General features: G+C 42.8%; 1 protein-coding gene and 1 long non-coding RNA gene across 2 annotated transcripts in view; one reads left to right on the top strand and one right to left on the bottom strand.

Moving 5' to 3' along the window:
- LOC148317241 (uncharacterized) overlaps positions 1 to 19,301 on the bottom strand; it is a 57,096-nt gene that overhangs the window by 5,577 nt on the left and 32,218 nt on the right. Inside the window, exon 2 of the long non-coding RNA XR_015839988.1 lies at positions 6,501 to 6,596. This is a non-coding gene — a long non-coding RNA (uncharacterized LOC148317241). The remainder of the gene's footprint in view (positions 1 to 6,500; positions 6,597 to 19,301) is intronic.
- LOC148317242 (transcription factor Sox-9-B-like) lies at positions 352 to 3,928 on the top strand. Its single transcript, XM_088283933.1, has 3 exons — positions 352 to 1,094; positions 1,174 to 1,424; positions 1,899 to 3,928. The coding sequence occupies exons 1-3, from the start codon at positions 658 to 660 to the stop codon at positions 2,693 to 2,695; spliced, it is 1,485 nt and encodes a 494-aa protein (XP_088140059.1). The 5' UTR covers positions 352 to 657; the 3' UTR covers positions 2,696 to 3,928.

Below are 19,301 nucleotides of genomic sequence, written 5' to 3'. Positions count from 1 at the left end.
TACTTGACAGCGCAAATTCACGTTTTCAATACTGAAGATTGTATTTATTCATTTAAAAAAAAAACAACAAATAAATAAAAAACCCGCTCACAAGGTGACTTTAGGGGAAATGTGATTTTCTTGTGTGAGCTTCTTTTTGATATTTTACGCTACCAGCGAGTGTGCAACGGCGTGCGTGTGCGTAAGCGCGTGTGTGCGCTGGTACACATGAGGAGAAAGTGATGGTATCAAATTCCTACACGTTGACGTCACGCGCGGCCCACCAATCACATTCAGGCTTTCCTGCGCGCCATGGTAACGCTCTTATAAAGCCTGTGAGCGAGCAACTTTGCAGTTCAGAGCACTCACGCGTTCTGGGATTCTATTTGGAGACGAGCAAGGAGAACCTTTTCGTATTTCATCCAACAGATTTGAAGTCAGACGCTGAGATTTTTTTTTTTTTGTCTGTGGATCGACGCACTGATCTTTGGATGCCCGTGCGTAAAGCCGTTTATTCCCAAACCAAGTTTACGCACAAGAAGGGACATTTTTGCAAAGTTTAAAGACTTTGACCAGATTCGTTCTGGCAAGTCGCTTTTAAAGATTTTCCCTCACGCGAGGCGCCAGCGTTGACGTTCCCGTTTCACGCGTAAAATTTGGCAGCAACCCGTTTCTCGTATGAATCTTCTCGACCCCTACCTGAAGATGTCGGAGGAACAAGACAAGTGTCTTTCCGATGCCCCGAGCCCGAGCATGTCCGAGGACTCCGCGGGCTCTCCGTGCCCGTCCGGCTCCGGTTCCGACACCGAAAACACGCGGCCGTCGGAGAACGCGCTGCTCCGAGTGGAGGCGGCTCTGGGCGACTTCAAGAAGGACGAGGACGATAAGTTCCCCGCATGCATACGCGACGCCGTGTCCCAGGTGCTCAAGGGCTACGACTGGACCCTGGTGCCCATGCCGGTGCGCGTAAACGGATCTACCAAGAACAAGCCTCACGTGAAAAGACCGATGAATGCCTTCATGGTTTGGGCTCAGGCTGCGCGGAGAAAGCTGGCTGACCAGTACCCGCACCTGCACAACGCCGAGCTCAGCAAAACGTTGGGCAAACTTTGGAGGTAAGTGTTAAATCATCTCCTCGTACTTTGAAAAAACCACAACGGGCTTGCCACTCACGTAGTTGCTTTTTGCGCACAGACTTCTCAATGAGGGCGAGAAGCGGCCGTTCGTGGAGGAGGCTGAGCGGCTCCGCGTGCAGCACAAGAAGGATCACCCCGACTACAAGTACCAACCAAGGCGGAGGAAGTCGGTGAAGAACGGGCAAAGCGAGGCGGAGGACGGCAGCGAGCAAACTCACATTTCTCCCAATGCCATCTTTAAAGCATTGCAGCAGGCAGACTCTCCAGCCTCCAGCTTGGGAGAGGTGCACTCTCCCGGGGAGCACTCAGGTGAGCTTATAGGTTCAAGATTTTTTTCTTTTTTTGGGGGGGGGGGAATTCTGATCCAACGTGTGTAGTCAAATTTATTAGTTTATTTGTAGGTTATATTAATTCAATTTTCAGTGTGTCTGCTCACTAATTAACATCCTACTTTGTTATTTTTTTAATATAAGAAAAATAGCACTGCATGGTACGAATCAAAACATGATCAAAGATAAGTAACACAAACTAAGTATAACCTAATGTAAAGAAATAAACTGCTTTCATAAAGTTTAAATCACATGTACATGCACGCACATTTGTATGCAAGTAAGGGGGCGGGGCCTAGTATGTGACATCATAAGAAGCAGCTAGTGTGATTTACCTTTTCCAGCGCAGTGAGTGTCTTGTCCATGCTCCTTGTGAGTGTGTTCATTTCATATTTGTGTGTTTTACAAGCAAAAGTATCGCTGTATCTAAATCAAGTGTGATCTTGCTTTCCAGGTTCCCAGGGACCTCCAACACCTCCCACTACCCCAAAAACTGATCTCAGCTCAGGCAAGATGGATCTTAAGCGTGAAGGGGGTCTCAGATCACTCCCTGATGGCACCAGCCAGCGGCAACTGAACATCGACTTCCGCGACGTGGACATCGGCGAGTTGAGCAGTGATGTCATCTCCCACATCGAGACCTTCGACGTCAACGAGTTCGACCAGTACCTCCCGCCGAACGGCCACCCGGGTTCCGTCAGCGGGCCCGGGACACCGGTCGCCTACACCGGCAGCTACAGCATCAGCGGCGGTGCTCCGGTCAGCCCGCCAGCAGGAGCGGCCTGGATGCCTAAAAGCCAGAACCAACAGGGACAGCAGCAGCACACCCTCACCACCCTGGGGGGTAACGCAGGTGGCGCCGGGTCCGAGGCGGGTCAGGCTCAGCACCGGACCCAGATCAAGACGGAGCAGCTGAGCCCGAGCCACTTCAGTGAGCAGCAGGGCTCCCCGCAGCACGTGGCCTACAGCTCCTTCAACGTGCAGCACTACAGCCCCACGTCGTACCCGGCCATCTCCAGGGCGCAGCAGTACGACTTCACCGACCACCAGGGGGGCGCGCCCTCGTTCTACAGCCACGCGGGGGCAGCCCAGGGCTCGGGCCTCTACTCGACTTTCAGCTACATGAGCAGCCCCAGCCAGAGGCCAATGTACACGCCCATTGCCGACAACACAGGGGTGCCCTCCATCCCCCAGAGCAGTCCCCAGCACTGGGAGCAGGCACCGGTTTACACGCAGCTTACCAGACCCTGAACCCCCGCCCCTACACCCCTCCCACAAATACATCCAACACACATGTACAGCCACATACATCCCAAAACACTTTATTTCAAGGAGACGTCCCCCCGCTTCCATCCAGATGCTCTCTGAATCAGACACTTGATGAGGAGGAGAGTCGGACTTGCGATTGGCTCACGCCGTGCCTTACTATTGTACCATGATAGAATCTTTATAGATATATATTTTTAGAAGAGATGAAAAGACTTGAGAAAATCCTCTGTGAGGATTTGTTTGTTAATATTTCTGTAGGTACTGTGTATGTTTTTTATTGTTTTGTTTTTTTTGTCTTCATACGCTGGCAGTTTGCAACCCACATGGGTTGTTAATGAAGGTCATGTCTCTGATAAGAATGAAAAGGCTTGTATTTTAAATCAGTCCAACAACTAACATCTTTTTTTTTTTTAGATGATTTTTTTTAATTTTTTTTTAATGTGCCATTCCAATTTACATTTAATGGAGAGATTCATTGAAAAAGCAATGAGACGCCGTTCCCACCACCCGTGCCTTGAATTTGGTTTATTTTCTTCAGCTTTTGTAGACGCGTGTGTGTGCGCGTGTGTGCGTGCCAACAGCTGAGATTACACTTACCGTCCAGCAGCGTGTGTTTGACAGCTACAGGAAGTCCCCTTTGACCTCTAGGTTGTCCCCTGCTGTCTCCTTCCGCGCTGATATAACCCAATCCCTCAGCCTTCCCCAGCCCACCCCCCCCACTCAAAAAAATATTTATTTATTTCCTTTAATTTTATTGTGAATGAATTATTTTGCATTCTAGTCTTATTATTGTCTTTTGTTTTACAATGTACGCAGCATATCTCATCATTCTCATTTGGATTTGAAACCCAGGAGGTACTAATACAAAATGGTACATGCTGTAATCATCTTTTGTTTTTTATTTATCTTACCTAAATCTCTATTTTAAGTATGTATTTGCCTTTCTTTGCGGGTTGGGGGGCGGGGCTAGCTTCCAAAAATGTGTTATTTGTAAATCGTCTTTAAGTTTAACTAAGGCTGAAAGAACTGGAAAATATATCATTGAGGTTTTTTACAGTGTGTATGTTTTGCTTTTGAATTTTTTTATTTTTTATTTTTTTGGTAAGCTCCCCACCCCACCTCTCAGTATCAACACACTTCTGTTCTTTTGCAAAGTATTTGTACTGTCTTTAAAGAACCTTTTGTATCTGTATTTGCAATAAAAATGAAAATTCAATGAAACTCAAGTCATTTTCATTATTTGCATTTATGCGATTCGGCGGCCGCGTCATACCCTGCAGTCAAGGAAAGAGTTAACGGACAAGTGCCAAGTAATCGGCCTGTGTTTGTTTTCCCAGAAGCCTTGTTTTCTTTTTGCCTCCCACTTTATTTTCTTCCTCTCTCTCGTGTCAGCTGGTAGCGGCAGGAGGCGGTGAGCCTCCGTGGGGCCCAAAAGAGGCTTTTTGGAAGGGGCGGGTAATGTGATTTGTTTATTGCAGCAAGAAAAATGCTGACAATACTTACATTTTTATAGCAGGGGAGCAAAAAGAGTGTGGTGCTCCGATCGTGCTTTCAGCCGTAAGGAGATTTTGCAAATAGGTCAGTAAGAAGCTAAAGAGCTTTTTCTTTGATAACCGCATTACCTCCAGAACGCTGACAGCCTAATGCAGGCTACGAATACACATGACATAATGTAAATGAGATAGAAAGAAATGGACTTTTAACGTATTAATTTTACTTTAAAATCCTAGCGAGAACACATAAGCTTATAATAAGGTGCATGTGCTTCATCACGGCACTAGTTTATTATGTTTTAGGAACTCTGACTCGGCTACATTAGAAATATTGCACCTAGGTGAACCAATCAATTATAATTCGCTGCTCAAGCGCTCCCAACGGTTCCTTACTTTTCCTTAAATGTGGCCAAGAAAATAGTCAGCTCCAATCAATATTAATTCAGAAATTGAAAAAGAGATGATGACTTGTTTATTTACTCAACTGCAGAAGGGGAGCTGCTGTAAATCTACATCCTGGTGGAGGTCTTTATTTTTGCACAGAGAATAGAATGCCTTTTATTTTATTTATTTATTTATTTATTTTTTTCATGAAATAAAATGCAGGTCCTTGTATGTAAAATATAAACTTGAAAATATTTACGACGCAGAAAAAAATAAAATGATTCATTATATGCCTCGATCCGTGCTGCTGTTTTGGTTAGCATCAGAGTTCGAAATGGCTCCAGAACTCTATAATGTCCCAAAGGGAATGATAGAGCGTAAAAATTAAAATCCTGATCTCGATATATATCTATCGACATTTTCCATTGTATGTTTTTTGTTTTGTTTTTTTTAATATAAAAGATATTTAATTTAGCAAACTTCAGATACAATTAAATGTCAAAAAGATTAAATGAAACGTGGGGCCGAGGGAACCCATGTACCAGACGTTAGACAGACAATAAGATTGACAGTAGGACATAATATTTAATATATGAATAGGGGGAGGGGGACGGAACCTTGTGGGGCTCCAAAACACATCAAAGATCTTGCTGGGGGAGCAAAAACTCTCAATAATGTCAAGATCCAATGTCCAAAAATAAAGTATGGGGCTGGAGAAGAGCATGATTGGTACGCACACACACACACACACACACGCACACACACCCCCACACACCCCCACACACACCCCCCTATCTGTACGCTCCTGCAATGAGACTTGGAACAAAAGTGCTTCTTCCCATGATGAGAGACACGGTGCCCATTTATGCAAGAGGCACTGCAGCGTAACTTCATTGATTATTTCAATCTCCGGACATGCAGATAGAGTTTCAAATTCATCTACACACAGTCCAAGTTCCTCCTGATAAATAGTGCACCCCATTATTTGGACTAAAAAGGACTTTGCAGGGGATGTTTGCATTGTTTGTTGTAATCTTATTTCTCGTACGACTGGCATCTGAAATGGTCGCGATACATTGTCGCAAAACCGCATGTGAAGAAGTCAAGCATCATTGCCAGTTGTTGGTTAGTTGTGAATCTTGCAATGACCAGTTCATGTTGTGGATCACGAGTAAAACGGAAGCTGCAGGTTTGTGAATATTGAATGAAAACTCAAAGAAGCAGTCGAAGTGAGAGCCAACTGGCTGCGGGCCAGGTGGTGAAATCTCCTTCCAAATCCCAATCAAAATACGCGTCTTAATTTGAAAAACACATTTGCAATGAAGTTGATGACAGGTTAAAATCTGCACGTCTACTCAATATTACGTTTCGTAAGGACAATTAAGCACAAGCTGGAAATCACTCATTACACATTTAGTATAAGTTATTCAGGAAAAGTTTGAACGATTAAGTCGTAAGACGGTATTTGATGACAACATTCTATCTTTAAAAAAAAAAAAAAATGCTCCGTATTGCTTGACGCATTCTTAACTCATTCAATCTATAAAACATACATATACCTTTCCAAAAACGTAGCGCCCGCCTCCCAAAGACGTATTTACACGTCTTAGAATTTTTTTTTGTTTTTTTGCCACATAGCGCCGTGTTTTTATAGCATTAGAACACAATTTTCTGTTGGCCATGAAAAATCAGTCAAAATCCAGAAAAACGCTGGTATTGAGGGGTTTCCTCTAGTGAAAACGTCTGGCATTAAATGAGTTAATTGGATCTCATTGAATTGTGCAGATGTGCCTAATAAAGTGGCTGATAATTGTATATGAACACTGCGCAGATTTGAATATTTCACATAAGCAAACTATTGGACTTAATATTGAATTCATTTTGGTTAGTGCGTGTATGCAAATGCCTACCTTCTTTTTTGTCTCTCCCTCACATCGACTTCAGTTCCTTTATGCAAATCAGGGGCTCAATGAAAGGAGCCGCCAGTTTTAACGTGGGCACTTTTCCTAGGGAAAAAAAAAAAAGTGGGAGAAGGGCAGAAAGACAATTAATATTCTAAAGCAAGCCCTCGCTGAAAAAAAAAGCCCTCCTGAACTCACGGGTGGTCTTTTCAAATGCTAAATACTCGGCAGTGAGAGCAGGATGGCAAGGAGGAAGAACTTGATGGGTTCTATGGTGGCTTTTGATATTAACATGCATCCTGGCTGACATCTGAACAATTGGACAGGTGTTCATACAATTACAATTATTATTTCATCTGCCGGTCGTTTGCGCAGCAGCATGAGAATGTAAATGTGAAGCCCACGAAGGCACACTGAAGTACCTCATGAAAATATTTACAGGGATTAGCACTTTGCTACTGCGCTAGCATTGTTAGCGACTAATTATGTAACGTTTCGACTTGGATAAAAATATTTGTTCCCCGGTTCCATACACAAGGAAAGTGAGGATGGTTAATAACAGCTCTGGAAAAATTAAGCAAAGGCCAAGCTTGCAACGCAAGCGTGATGCAACAAGGTGTGTTTGTTAACAATAGTAAAGGAAAATGTGATTGAGCGCTGATTGCGGTTCTGAGAAAAACTGTTTTTTGTATTCAAAAAGTGGTGTTTTAATGGCCGCTAAGAAGCAGAATGCACTAATGAAACGGACTTAATTTGCTTTGCTGCTGCCATCCAACAAGATGAGAGAATGAAAAAGCACACAGTGTTGACTCTTGAGTCAATAAATAAATAAATAAATAAAGCAGTTATACAACAATGGAAGGCTGCGTTGTTTTTGTTGGTGTTGTGGGGGAGGGGGGAGATGGGGTGGGGTGGGGCAAAATATCTACTGGAAGATTTGGCTTCAGCACATCATTAGCTATGAACTCACTGCAATCTATGAAGCAGCACACGCTGTGATGATTTGACTCGAAATGGCGTCGAAAACTGTCCTGTTGTAATACATCCGCAAATGTTGATGTTTTGAAGGGGACGTCAACCCAAAAATATTATTTTAATTAATATGTTCTATGTGCCATCACGAGTCAAAAAATGGCATTCTAATCAACATTATATTTGTCGAATATGCGTTAAGCAGCCAAATCGGCCCCCTTTTTAGCCACTTCAGGGGCGGCCATTTTGTCACATCCGTCGACTGAAAGTGACATCAGAGTTGCTCAGGCTCAAGTAACGATCAATCACGGTTCACCTGTTTTCTGAAACGGAGCCAAGATTGGGCATTATCTGAGCATTGAGCAACTGTGACGTCATTTTCAGTCAACAGAAGGGACAAAATGGCTGCCCACCGAGTGGCAGGTGGATTTTACTGTTTAACACATTTTCCACAAACGCAATAAAACTAGTGGGCATAGAACATATTCTTGAGAATTTTGGGGTTGACTTCTTTAAATCACTCATGATTTGTTTGTTTCTATCCACATTTCAGTCATAAGCCCCTCCCCTCCATGTGTCTCACTCAAACGTGTCGCTCCCCATCTTCGCCTATCTCTTCGCTGTTCTCCTCCCACTGATATGCACCCTTTCCAGCCACAGCTCCCCCAAGAACCTTTGGACCCTGAAATGTGTGAACCATCCGTCTCGCTGCACACACAAGCGTAAGCCGCTCACACATATACACAGTCGCCACATGAAACGGCTGCTGGCCTGTGATAGATGGGCCGAGCTTCGGCCCAGTGACACCTAAGATCCATCACCGGAGCTTATCTGTCGACTGAGTTGAGAGGTTCGGTGGGGGAGACGTGTTGCTCCTCTGCGCACCACCTGCACTGCAACACCGATGGTTGTCGGGTATAAATGTAGCGATGTAGCAGATAGTTCAATCACTAAATGACGCAGATTTATGGATAGAATTTTTGATAGATGAGATCCATCATAATTTTTTTCTAGATTCTATTTTTCAACCAAACCATTCAAAGACTTCGCCAAGCACGTCATAAATTTCCACGATTCAAGTAATCGATAGTCAGTCTGGGAAAACAGAAGCATTCCTCCAGCCTGACTCCTGCGTCTCATTGCGACGGAGAGGAACGTCACGTCACACGCGGATGCTGCAGAGGCTCGGGAATCGAACAAGAGAACGTGACAAAGTGTCAGGATGAAGGTGGTGGATGACGGATAATCGAGGGAGAAAAAGAGAGAACAGAGGCAACAGGAAGAATGGGAGGAAGTAATAGTCTGTGTTTTGTGCCGAGGAATCAAGTCCCGCAGCAATGAAATTTAAGTAGGAGAGTGGGAGAAAGCACACACACGCACACACGCACACACACGCACTAACAAATGCTTCAGACAGACCTGATTGAAAGAACACTCTGCAGTGGTCTGTCATCATATCACATCTTCTCATAACATTACAAATTTGACTTACGTGTGCCTGTGCTCAAAAAGTAATAGCAACAGCAGCCTGTCTGGCCATGAGGGAGTCATGTTTTGCTGCTCTGGATGCGGAATGGCCTTTGGAATTGCACGTTCAAAACCTTTGACTTAGGTTACGATACTCCCAACACTTGCAAAACATGACCCACTTTGTTTTCTGGACCATTCACATAAATCTGATGATTACTTGAGAGAGTGAGCATGTTTTTAGGTGTCACATTTGAAACCAGGGATGATTGGACTACCGCACACAAGAAAATAGGGGCATGCGGAAGAAGCCCTCAGAAAGTATAACAAAATTTATAAAAAAAAAATTTTTAAAAAGCAACACTTAGGCAGAGTTGATCACAAATGACACCCGGAAAATGGCAGATGACACCCCAGACCGGTTGCCAGGATGGCACGGGGCACATATAAAGACAACCATTCACACCATCCCAAGTGGGAACTGAGCTCGGAAGTCAGGCGAGTGAACCGCGACTCTGTTCGGGATTGCTAAAGAGACAAATCGCAATAAAATATCAAGAATAACTTGACAGCTGGCAAGTCCAAAAGGCGCCTGTGTGAAAGTCAGCAGCGTGTGCCACTGAAAGGCAAACGCCAATTGGGAAAGTACAGTACCTTAAGTGTCAAGACGCTACAAGAAACATGTGTATCCTTATGTAACTATAATTGCAGATACAAAGCTTGAAATCCCCACACTGTTGATAATTTTAAGTTTTAACCACACGCAAAAATAGATAACATTTTTAGATTTTAGAAAAGCCAGCAAGCTTATTTTAATTATTAAATGTTTTTTACATAAAAAAAAGATATGTTCAAGGAGTTGGAAAAAAAAACTGAGCAGGTACAGAAGGTCTTAAATATTCTTAAAGGGTACATGCATGCAAAAACTCCCCCAGGAAATGAATGTTTCCAGTGCCCATACCGTATACTAAATACTCAAAAGTAATCCACTCGCGCTGCTTATTTTGTTCTTTCCATTGTTGATTCGAGTCGGTCTTGCATTACCTGCGTTTTTAGGTGGGATTATGTATTGTATTATGCCTTCGCTGGCAGCTCGAAACTCCCAAAGAAAAGACTACAAAGTATTAACCTCAATAATCTTTAGCAGATGGTGATCTTTTCTCAGATTATGGGCATACGTGGAACGAAAAAAAAAATGTAATGTTATTTTGTTTATGGAAATAAAGAGTTTCTTTTGCCGTATTGTTTTACAAGGTTTTCCAACATTTTATTTAGTTTCGACCAGCGCCAGCTATTTATCCAGGACGACAATATCGACTTATTTTGCTTCATGTCGGAAATTTGTCGGCTATTTGAGGGGAACTTTTTGTGACACTTACTAAAAGATAGAAGAGAGGTGATTTGTGGCAGTGGACCTTGGTGCGGTGGGTTTCACAGAAAAAAAAGGATTCACTTAATACAAGTTGCTAATTACCTGTGTCTTATTACGCTAATATTACACACACAAGCTAGCGAAATGAGTATTTGACGATAGCATGTACAAAGCTCGCTCATCACACAATTTGGTCACCCCCACCACTGCGCACACCACCCCCTTCACATTATGTAGCCTGCATAAGCCTTTATTGCTTATACACATGCTATTAATTAGTAATAACAATAAAAAAAAAAAGAAAATGATAAATGTCTACATGCACCCAGCCGTACTTTCCAGAGGCCCCAGCCAATGACAGTAGCCCAATATTAGTAGGGCCTCTCAGCTGCAAATGTGAGAAGACGAGTGTGAAGAAGAGCACATGCTGAGGGACTCTTTACTAGATAAATAACATTCAGTCCAGTAAAATAAAACACAGCAGGACGGCCGAGCTAAACCTATCACCATGCGGTCGCGCAACATGACGCCGTTTAATAAGAACCTTCTCCGTCCTTATCATATGGAAATCATCATTTATTTCCCTTCAACTTCGTCCATTGACAAGCCATTAGATACACTACAGATTTACCGTCCCTGCTCTGTCTGCGATGAACAATTACAACAGACGTGAATTAGAAAAACATGGTCAGCTTTTGGCTAAGGACACTGTCAAGAACCCAAAAAAGGTTCAAGAGGCCCCAAGATTGAGGTTATGACTCAGGCTTTGATGGGATGTTGTTGTCGAAGAGGATTATCAGTCACTGTGAGGGAGTTGGGCGGAGGAGGCGGTCACAGATGTACACAATGGGTGATATCGTGCTATCGGTGCAAAAGAGATATTTTTTTTCCATCCATTTTCTATACTGAACATAACAACATGCACTCTACTCCAATTTTGTTCTGCATAGACCAAAGGCCTTTTTCTCTCGTATAATCACAACATCTAAAGTGAGCACTTCTGTTTTCCCGAGAGAGTCAAGTCCAAATGACAGGTGCGGTATATCTTCAACTGGCTACAAAAAATGGCCACCGGAAAATGTGCACAATGCCACAAATGTCGCAAATTTTGAGGCAGGGTGTCATTGGAATGCTGACTGCAAGCTTTTGCCCGTCAATTGAATATTTTTCAAGTTTTGGAAACACTCTCTGACATTACATTTTTATCCAGCATAGCCAATATATTTCCCAGATGAGTGAAAGCGGTTATCGCTCGAATTCTGACTTCCTGGGTGAGAAAAGCCTCAAAATGTTCCCGTCATTGTTTCATGTGAACGGGGCCTCCGATTTTCCGGCAATGACTCACAGATAGAAATCGCGATGTTCCCATTTCTGCTAGGAGAAGATGCAGATACAGACGATGTGCAGGGAAGAAAATGAGAGGAAGAAGGCAGAGGAATTTAGGGACACAACCCCCCCGCCGCCCCCCCTTTTTCCTCTGTCAGGAAGCCCCCAACAGAGTTGAATAGAAACCAGATCTCTCATCTCAAGTCTTCATGTGCGGGGATGTCGTGGCCTCATTATTATCTCGCTCGTTACTCCCCCCCCCCCCTCCTACTCCTGCTCTCCCACCCCCCACCCCTCATTCTTCATTCAGCATGAAAACTATCTCCCACGTGTCTTTATCTCTCTCCATCTTTACATCCTCAACCACGGACCTCTTTGCCTCTCCCTGTCGCCCACCTAAAAGGTCCCAAGTTCAATGTTAGAGGGCGAGTGATGTAATCAAATGCTCATTAGTCATTTTGATTGACACTTGGCATGACGGGTGGGGGTGGGGCGCATTATGGAGTGAGTCCTTCACTGCAAATTGTGTGTGCGTGCGTGTGGGAGCTGAGAGAAAGACTTGTCCTTCACATATTAAGACAGTGAAAGGAAACAGCTTCCCAACAGAACTTTCCCTAAGGCGCACTTGTGACATCATAAATGGCTCGGGAGCTAATTGCGTCGCGCTAAGCTAATTACGCAAATGACTCGTTCATTCAATATGGTTCTTTCTTTTGGATTATTCCTTATGCGCGGTGAGTCTGTTCTCACGACTCACGGGTGCTTAGCAGGACTGCAAAATAAAAATGAAAAGTGAAGGTTACAGTCGTTATTTTATGAATACATTTTGAAACATCCATCCAAGCATTTTTGATACCACTTATCCTGTCAGATGTTCTACTGCAGTTTATTTTCGAATAAAGGGCTTTAATACATCCTTGTAAAACGACGCCTTTTACGTCATTCTGCACAGTGTTACCCTGGTTACGCAGATTTAAAGAATACCTTGTTTGACTAGTCAGTCATACATGCTGTCATCTTGTCTTACTGCTGATAAAAATATCACACACTGCGCTAACAAGAGGAACATGCCAAATTAACCAAGGCTCATTTATCAAATCTGCCATGCTACTGTCCTACTGAGGCGGCCAAGAACAATATGGTAGCTATTATAGACGTCATTCTTTAGTCACATGACCTTCACCCGTCTAACTACTGGATGTCTTTAATGAAGTAATAAAGATAAAGCACTAGAATAATGTACTAACTTACAGTTAAAGATACATTCGCATAAACTGTGAGGAAAGTACGGGAAAAAATGTATTGAAAAGCAAGGCCACTAGCTGCTGTCTTGTATGTTAATCTCCACAAAGCATACTTGTCAGATATGCGACCTCCATTGAAGACACTCTTAATAGTTCTCTTGAGATGTGACGCCTTCATAATCGTGTCCAACATGAAGGACTGAGCACTTGACAGCAACGGACACAAGAAAGGCAGGCAAAGATGGATGAAGGCTGCGACGGATGGACAGGAGAAGCAGGGAGGGGGGGCTCTGGCATTGATTAATGACAGTCGGAGTATGTGCGTGCGTGTGCGTGTGTGTGAGAGACAAAGATGAGTATCTCCGAGATGTTTTTGCATTGCTATGACAAAACTTTATTTAAATCATTACTCAGATCAATTATCTTATTTCAAACTAAGCAAGTTGTACGGTTGAATATCGCGCAAATAAAAGCCGGTCATGAAGTGCAAAATATCGCCTCAAAAACCACACCACAACTGGAGACAACGAAAAATGTTTGAGCAAACAAACGCTAACGTGCGGCCAAATGAACTTTACAGCGTCGCAAATTATTTTGAAGTCGTAAACGCGCATGCCAGAAATCAAACGGCATGTACGTGCAACCCTTAATGATGCACAGCTCCATGCTCTACTTCACACCACAATCAAAACACAGCCAGTCATGCGTGAACGCTAAATAGCCCAAATGTAGCCCACATGCAATTTGGGCTCCTGATTACTTTGCACCCAATGATAATATTTGTCGATGTTTGACCGGGCTAAATCAGGAGAACGTGATTTTTAAAGCCGCTTTGCTTAGAAACGAAAAATGTACAGAAATAGTCCGGAAAAGCCGCAAGTCGTGAAGCCCCGTGAATTTCAAAAAAAAAAAAAAAAAAAAAGGCCTGACCTCTGCTTAAGGAAACTTCCTGTCATTAACCGACCAGATGATAACATCCTGATGACATCACTGGCCATCCGTCATTGGACTGTCTGGCAAACAGCGTGCGGTGATTACGAGGTCATTGATAGTGATTGGGGATTGGAGTGTTATGCTGATTGTGGGAAGAACTCGGCCAATCGTGCGCTAATTGTGTGTGTGGTCGTATGTGAAGCTCCATCAGCTGCTGGGATGCGTTCGCATTAAAAGCTGATTACCTGCTGGCGCAACCTGCCGACCTTACCAATGACCCTTAAAACAACATTCTCCCCCCCCCGACTTTAGATTTTTGTTTTCTACAAGCACAAAGCCAAACGTTGGAGCGTTTGTATTGATTGAAGTTTGTGTTCATTGTTAGACGTGTTGTGTTGCCTCGCTGATCTTCTGTCGTGGCAACAATCATAAATGTTAAAGCGCTTCGATAGTAGCGATCGCTGTTTGGTAGTGGCGTCAAAAGAATATTAATCGAAACAAACAGTTTGCGTTGAATTTTTACATAACGTGTCTCCTAAATCATTCGTAAAATGACAACCAAAAATTGCAGTTGCCAGGCAGGTTTAGAGTCAGCTATTTTTTTGTTTAACGCCTACTTTTTCTTCTTCTCTGTATATTCCGATATGCTGCCTCTCGCAGGTCAGTTTTGGTACTACAACAGACATTTGGTTGTGGAGTAGAGTCCTGGTGGAATTTTTGTGTGTGTCGGGGACGTATGGCACAAAAGCCTCTCTCACACTTAGAAAAAGATGTTGAAAATGTTCAATTTAATCTTAAAATAACGTAATACGGAAAATCACCCAATTAAAAGTTTGTTACCCTGACTCTATGTGTGTAGTCAGATATTTTTGCAGATTCTTTTGCCTGTTTTTTGTGGAAAACGCATATTTTTTTTTGACGATCAAGTGGATCTCAGGAAAAAGAATGCAAACTCAATCCCAGAGAGTGAGCCAGAACTTGCTGTGAGGCAGGCCTGCTAACCACAAACTTCACCAAGGTCAGCCCGAGAGGAGCTGTCCGGATCTACAATGATAGATAGAGACGCTTAATCGACTAAGGGAGGGGAGACCGGCTGCAACTATGAAATTATAATGTTTATCCTTTAAATTATGGCGACCACAACTTCTCCTGTGTGTGTTTTCTTCTCTCTGTTCTCCCACCCACTGTGCCACTGGCAAAGCATGGCATTGCTTAGAAGCTATTAAATTTTTACTGTGGATAAGGTTAAAAGGTGCAGATTCAGGCATTTACTTTTATTTATTTTTTACAGTTTGAGTCACGATGGAAAACATTTCTAAATTATGTCATCCTTATTGAACCAAGAAGATGATGATAAACACGCACAAATATGGCTCTACACATTTTTTTTAGTTTGCGTTTGTTACCAAGAGACATTCAAGTTTGAGTGTTTATAACAAAAAAAAAAAAAAGGCTCTCCAACATTTCAAGTTTAAAACCCCTAATAAATCCGAAAAGCACATTTTAACGTGTGATTAACAGAAAGCCACATTGCTCATGACCACCAGTTCAAGAGCAAACGCTCAATACCCCAATGTTGCGGTTAGGTTTTGGGTAACAATATCTTACGGTGAGGACACACAGGGCTCACCATAGTTGCGCGTAATTATAGTGTCTCGTGTGTTCGAGGGGGGGTATTCAATAACTCTCGTTGCTCAGGGTCTCGAGAAAAAAAAAAAAATTGGTTATCATATCTTTCCATTTGTGCAAACATGATTCGCAAACCACAGTTATGGTCATTTTTAAGCCTGAGTTGCAACATCGCGGAACCATCTGTGCCGCAATGGCAAAAAAAAAAAAAAAAAAAAGATCCGGCAAAATTATCGCAACCTTCCACTTAAATGCTTTCTCAAGTATGAAATGACTGGAAATGAATACAAATCCCGAGCAATCCTCTTCGGTCGAGTTTGTTTTCTGGTTGTGGGTTTGCCCTTTGCAGTTGCAACACACACACACACACACACACACACATTTATAGCCACGTAACTGTATTTAACACTTCGAGCTTCCCCACTGTGCAACTACCCTGTTTCGATTCCCATGACCATCGTTTAATCCTGTGTGCTAGGAGCCAAACTGCTGAAAGCCAGAAACACTTGGAACAGTTTGTTTTAGCTGAACTTTTGTTGAAAACTTGGACGGGTCCTTTTTACTGAAAGCCATCGTCATCTGGTGATATATGGAGAGTGGTCAACAAATACACAGCAAGGCACTGAGTTACTGCATCAGTCCATCATAACAAGGGTCGCATTAATTCTGCCATTATTATTTGGATAATATAATATTTTTATCACCAGTGAACCTGGGGGTTCAACTGCACCAAAACTGAACTAGACCAGGATGGCCGAGTGGTCTAAGGCGCCGCGTTCCGGACCCAGTCTCCCCAGGAGGCCTGGGTTCGAATCTCGTGGCTGCCAGGATGGCCGAGTGGTCTAAGGCGCCGCGTTCAGGACCCAGTCTCCCCAGGAGGCCTGGGTTTGAATCTCGAATTTCCCCATTGTGGGACTAATAAAGGCATTATTATTATTATTAATAACTTTTTTATATGATTAACTAAATTCAAAGAAATGGATCCTCACGTTAAGTGGTTGACGAGAATGATACAGTCTTGATGTCATTGGAAGAGATTGATGAAGCTGATAAATCCCTTCTTTACCAGATGGACTTTGCCATGAAATGTTTAACCTTCATGGAATCATTGCAAATTTGGCCCTTCTGAAAATAATCACATGCACATGTGATAAATCAGCAAAGACTGACTGAAGTTTGGGAAGTTGTTGACAATCATTGCCCAGATTTTAAAATTCTGCTCGTGAATGATTAGCTGGTTGGCGCTTTATACTACAAACCAATGTGAGGGTATAAATATTCAAATAGAGCACGGGACAAACTAAGATCCATACGTTTATTTCCTATGCTGGTCATTCTGTTCAGAATGACGTGGAACTGGAGCCGTTCGCAGCGGATTAATGGTCAGCAGCTGGTCACATGGCACATTTAGAGACACACAACCATTCGGCATTGAATTCTGGCGAATGTACCATTACAACAACAGAGACTACAAATTAAGATTCTCCCTCTCCCTCTCCCTCTCCCTCTCCCTCTCCCTCTCCCCCTCCCCCTCCCCCTCCCCCCTCTCTCTCTCTCACACTCTCTCTCTCTCTCTCACACTCTCTCTCTCTCACACTATCTCACCAATCTGTGGCATATGTCGAAAAAAAACGCTTGGTTTTGCTAACTTTATCACTTGTGACTGCCCTGTTTGGAAACTATGTGGCATCAACTAGTCCAGTTCATGAAAGAAGACTGTAGCGATATGATCCTTAGGAAATGTTTCAGCTACATTCCATCAATAACAAATATCGATTTTTTTTTCTCCAAGGTGTATGGGGGATTCAAGAAGAATACACGCGTCCTCTACAGTACTTTTGTGGATTTCTCTTGTTAACTTTGAGCATGTAAGATGAAGCACAGGGTATAATGAAAGGTTGATATGGTGGAGAAGATGAGACCCCATGGGAGAGGGGAAAGAAGAGGAACGCGGGGATGAGAAGACAGGAAAATAGATTATGCAGACACAGTTTAAAGAGGGAAATATAGGAAAATACCAGAGGATGAAAGTTCGAGAGGAAAAAACTAAGCAGAGGATATAGAGTGTCATCTGGAAGGTTAAGAAAAGAAATGTTGATATACTTTGCAGGATCCTTGAAATACCATCACCGCTCCAATCAAGACAAATCTAATGAGATGTCAAGAAAAGGAGGAAAGTATATTTTGGGATTCGGAGCCTGAACAATCTCAGGTGCAGCGTCTGACACATGTCCAACTACTGTCAGATTGTGGCAAATAGCCAGATGATGAGGTGTCGATGAGGTAGATGTGGATGGAGAGGAAGGACTTCGTAAAACGACGGGATTAGCTCTCCCCCCTCCAATATGAGGTCGGCTTTGTCACGCTGTGAATTGTCCGAGAACACTTTATGCCCCTCCCACAAGCGCCTTGCCAGTGCACAACCTCATACTGCAAGACTGTCAAGTTTTGATTTAGGTTGAGCGGGAGGACCCAAAATGCAGGGAAGTGAGGCAGGAGTAACTTAATGGGAATTTAATTGATGAAACAAAAATCAAACAAGGAATTTGGAATCAACAAAAACAACAAGGAGCAATGAAACAAATGCGAGCCAGGCGAGAGCACAACTGACGTGGATATGAACATCAACAGGGACAACTAATAAGGGCAATGCACCGACCAGAACTAAATACAAAAAAATTAACGAGACAACGAGAAACACCTGGACAAGTATTCTTTAGGTTGTTGAACACAACCGACAAAACAATCTACTCCGGCCTACCTGCAAAAATGAGATTGTGTTGCTTAAAAACTCTGCACTAATTTTACTTCTAATGCCTACTCGCAAATCAATATTCTATGCTTCGGAATCTAAATGCGCACACTGTTCTAAACGTGTCATAAATAATCCCTACTGCACTTTCAAACTAAAACTACTTAGGTAGGAGAATGTGGGGGGGGGTGTTATGTGAAGTCTGTTTTAATAAGATTCAATGTAATTTGATGTCAAATTGATGCATTATGTTTCAATGCAAGGAGCTTAACAATGTGACCACCTGCTTTATCCCTTTCCGGTTCTTATCTTCATCCTGTAATAAATCCCCCTTAAACATTTTTCTCCGGCATATTGTTTCTTATTATCCACTTCAGAAATGCAATCTGGACCAAGTTAATTAAAGTATGGGAAGGAGTAAAAGTCAAGTGAAGAATCATTAACTTTTTTTTTTTTTTTTTTTTTTTAAAAGAAAAACCTAGGAGGAATAGGGGTCACACTAGATACGTTAAGACGCATAATGTGCTCTCTTTACTTGAAATGGGAAGTCAACCCGAGAACATTTCTTTGCAAGATTATGTTCTATGCAGCTCCATTTATAGAAACATGGCAGTGTGATTAAAATTGCATTTGTGGAATATGAGTTAAGCAGGAAAATCCTCCAGTGTTCAGCCATCTCATGGGGCGGCCATTCTGTCAAATTCGTCGACTGAAAATGACATCACAGTTGCTCTGGGCTCAGATTGGCAAATCATGGCTCAGTTTCAGAAAACAGGTGAGCCATGATTGGTCATTAACTCAGCTTCAGAGAACAGGTGAGCCATGATTGGTCGTGTCCTGATGCCTGAGCAACTGTGATGTCATTTTCAGTCGACAGAAATGACAAAATGGCCGCCGCTGAGATAGCTAAAAATGGGTGGATTTTGACTCAAATTCCACAAAAGGAATATTAATCCGAAAGCCATGTTTAAACTAGAGAAGGCACACAGAGCACAGTATTGAAAAGAATATTTTTAGGTTGACTTCCACTTTAAAGTCAGAATAACAAGAAATGGGCATTCCAAAACAAGTACAACCATAAAAACCATCTTGACGTGCTAAATGGAAACTCTGAG

The sequence above is a fragment of the Idiotropiscis lumnitzeri genome, chromosome 20 (genome assembly GCF_059441095.1).
Source record: "Idiotropiscis lumnitzeri isolate Australia: NSW breed Sydney's pygmy pipehorse chromosome 20, RoL_Ilum_1.0, whole genome shotgun sequence".
NCBI lineage: Eukaryota > Metazoa > Chordata > Actinopteri > Syngnathiformes > Syngnathidae > Idiotropiscis > Idiotropiscis lumnitzeri.
This window is presented reverse-complemented; position numbering and strand designations above follow the sequence as displayed.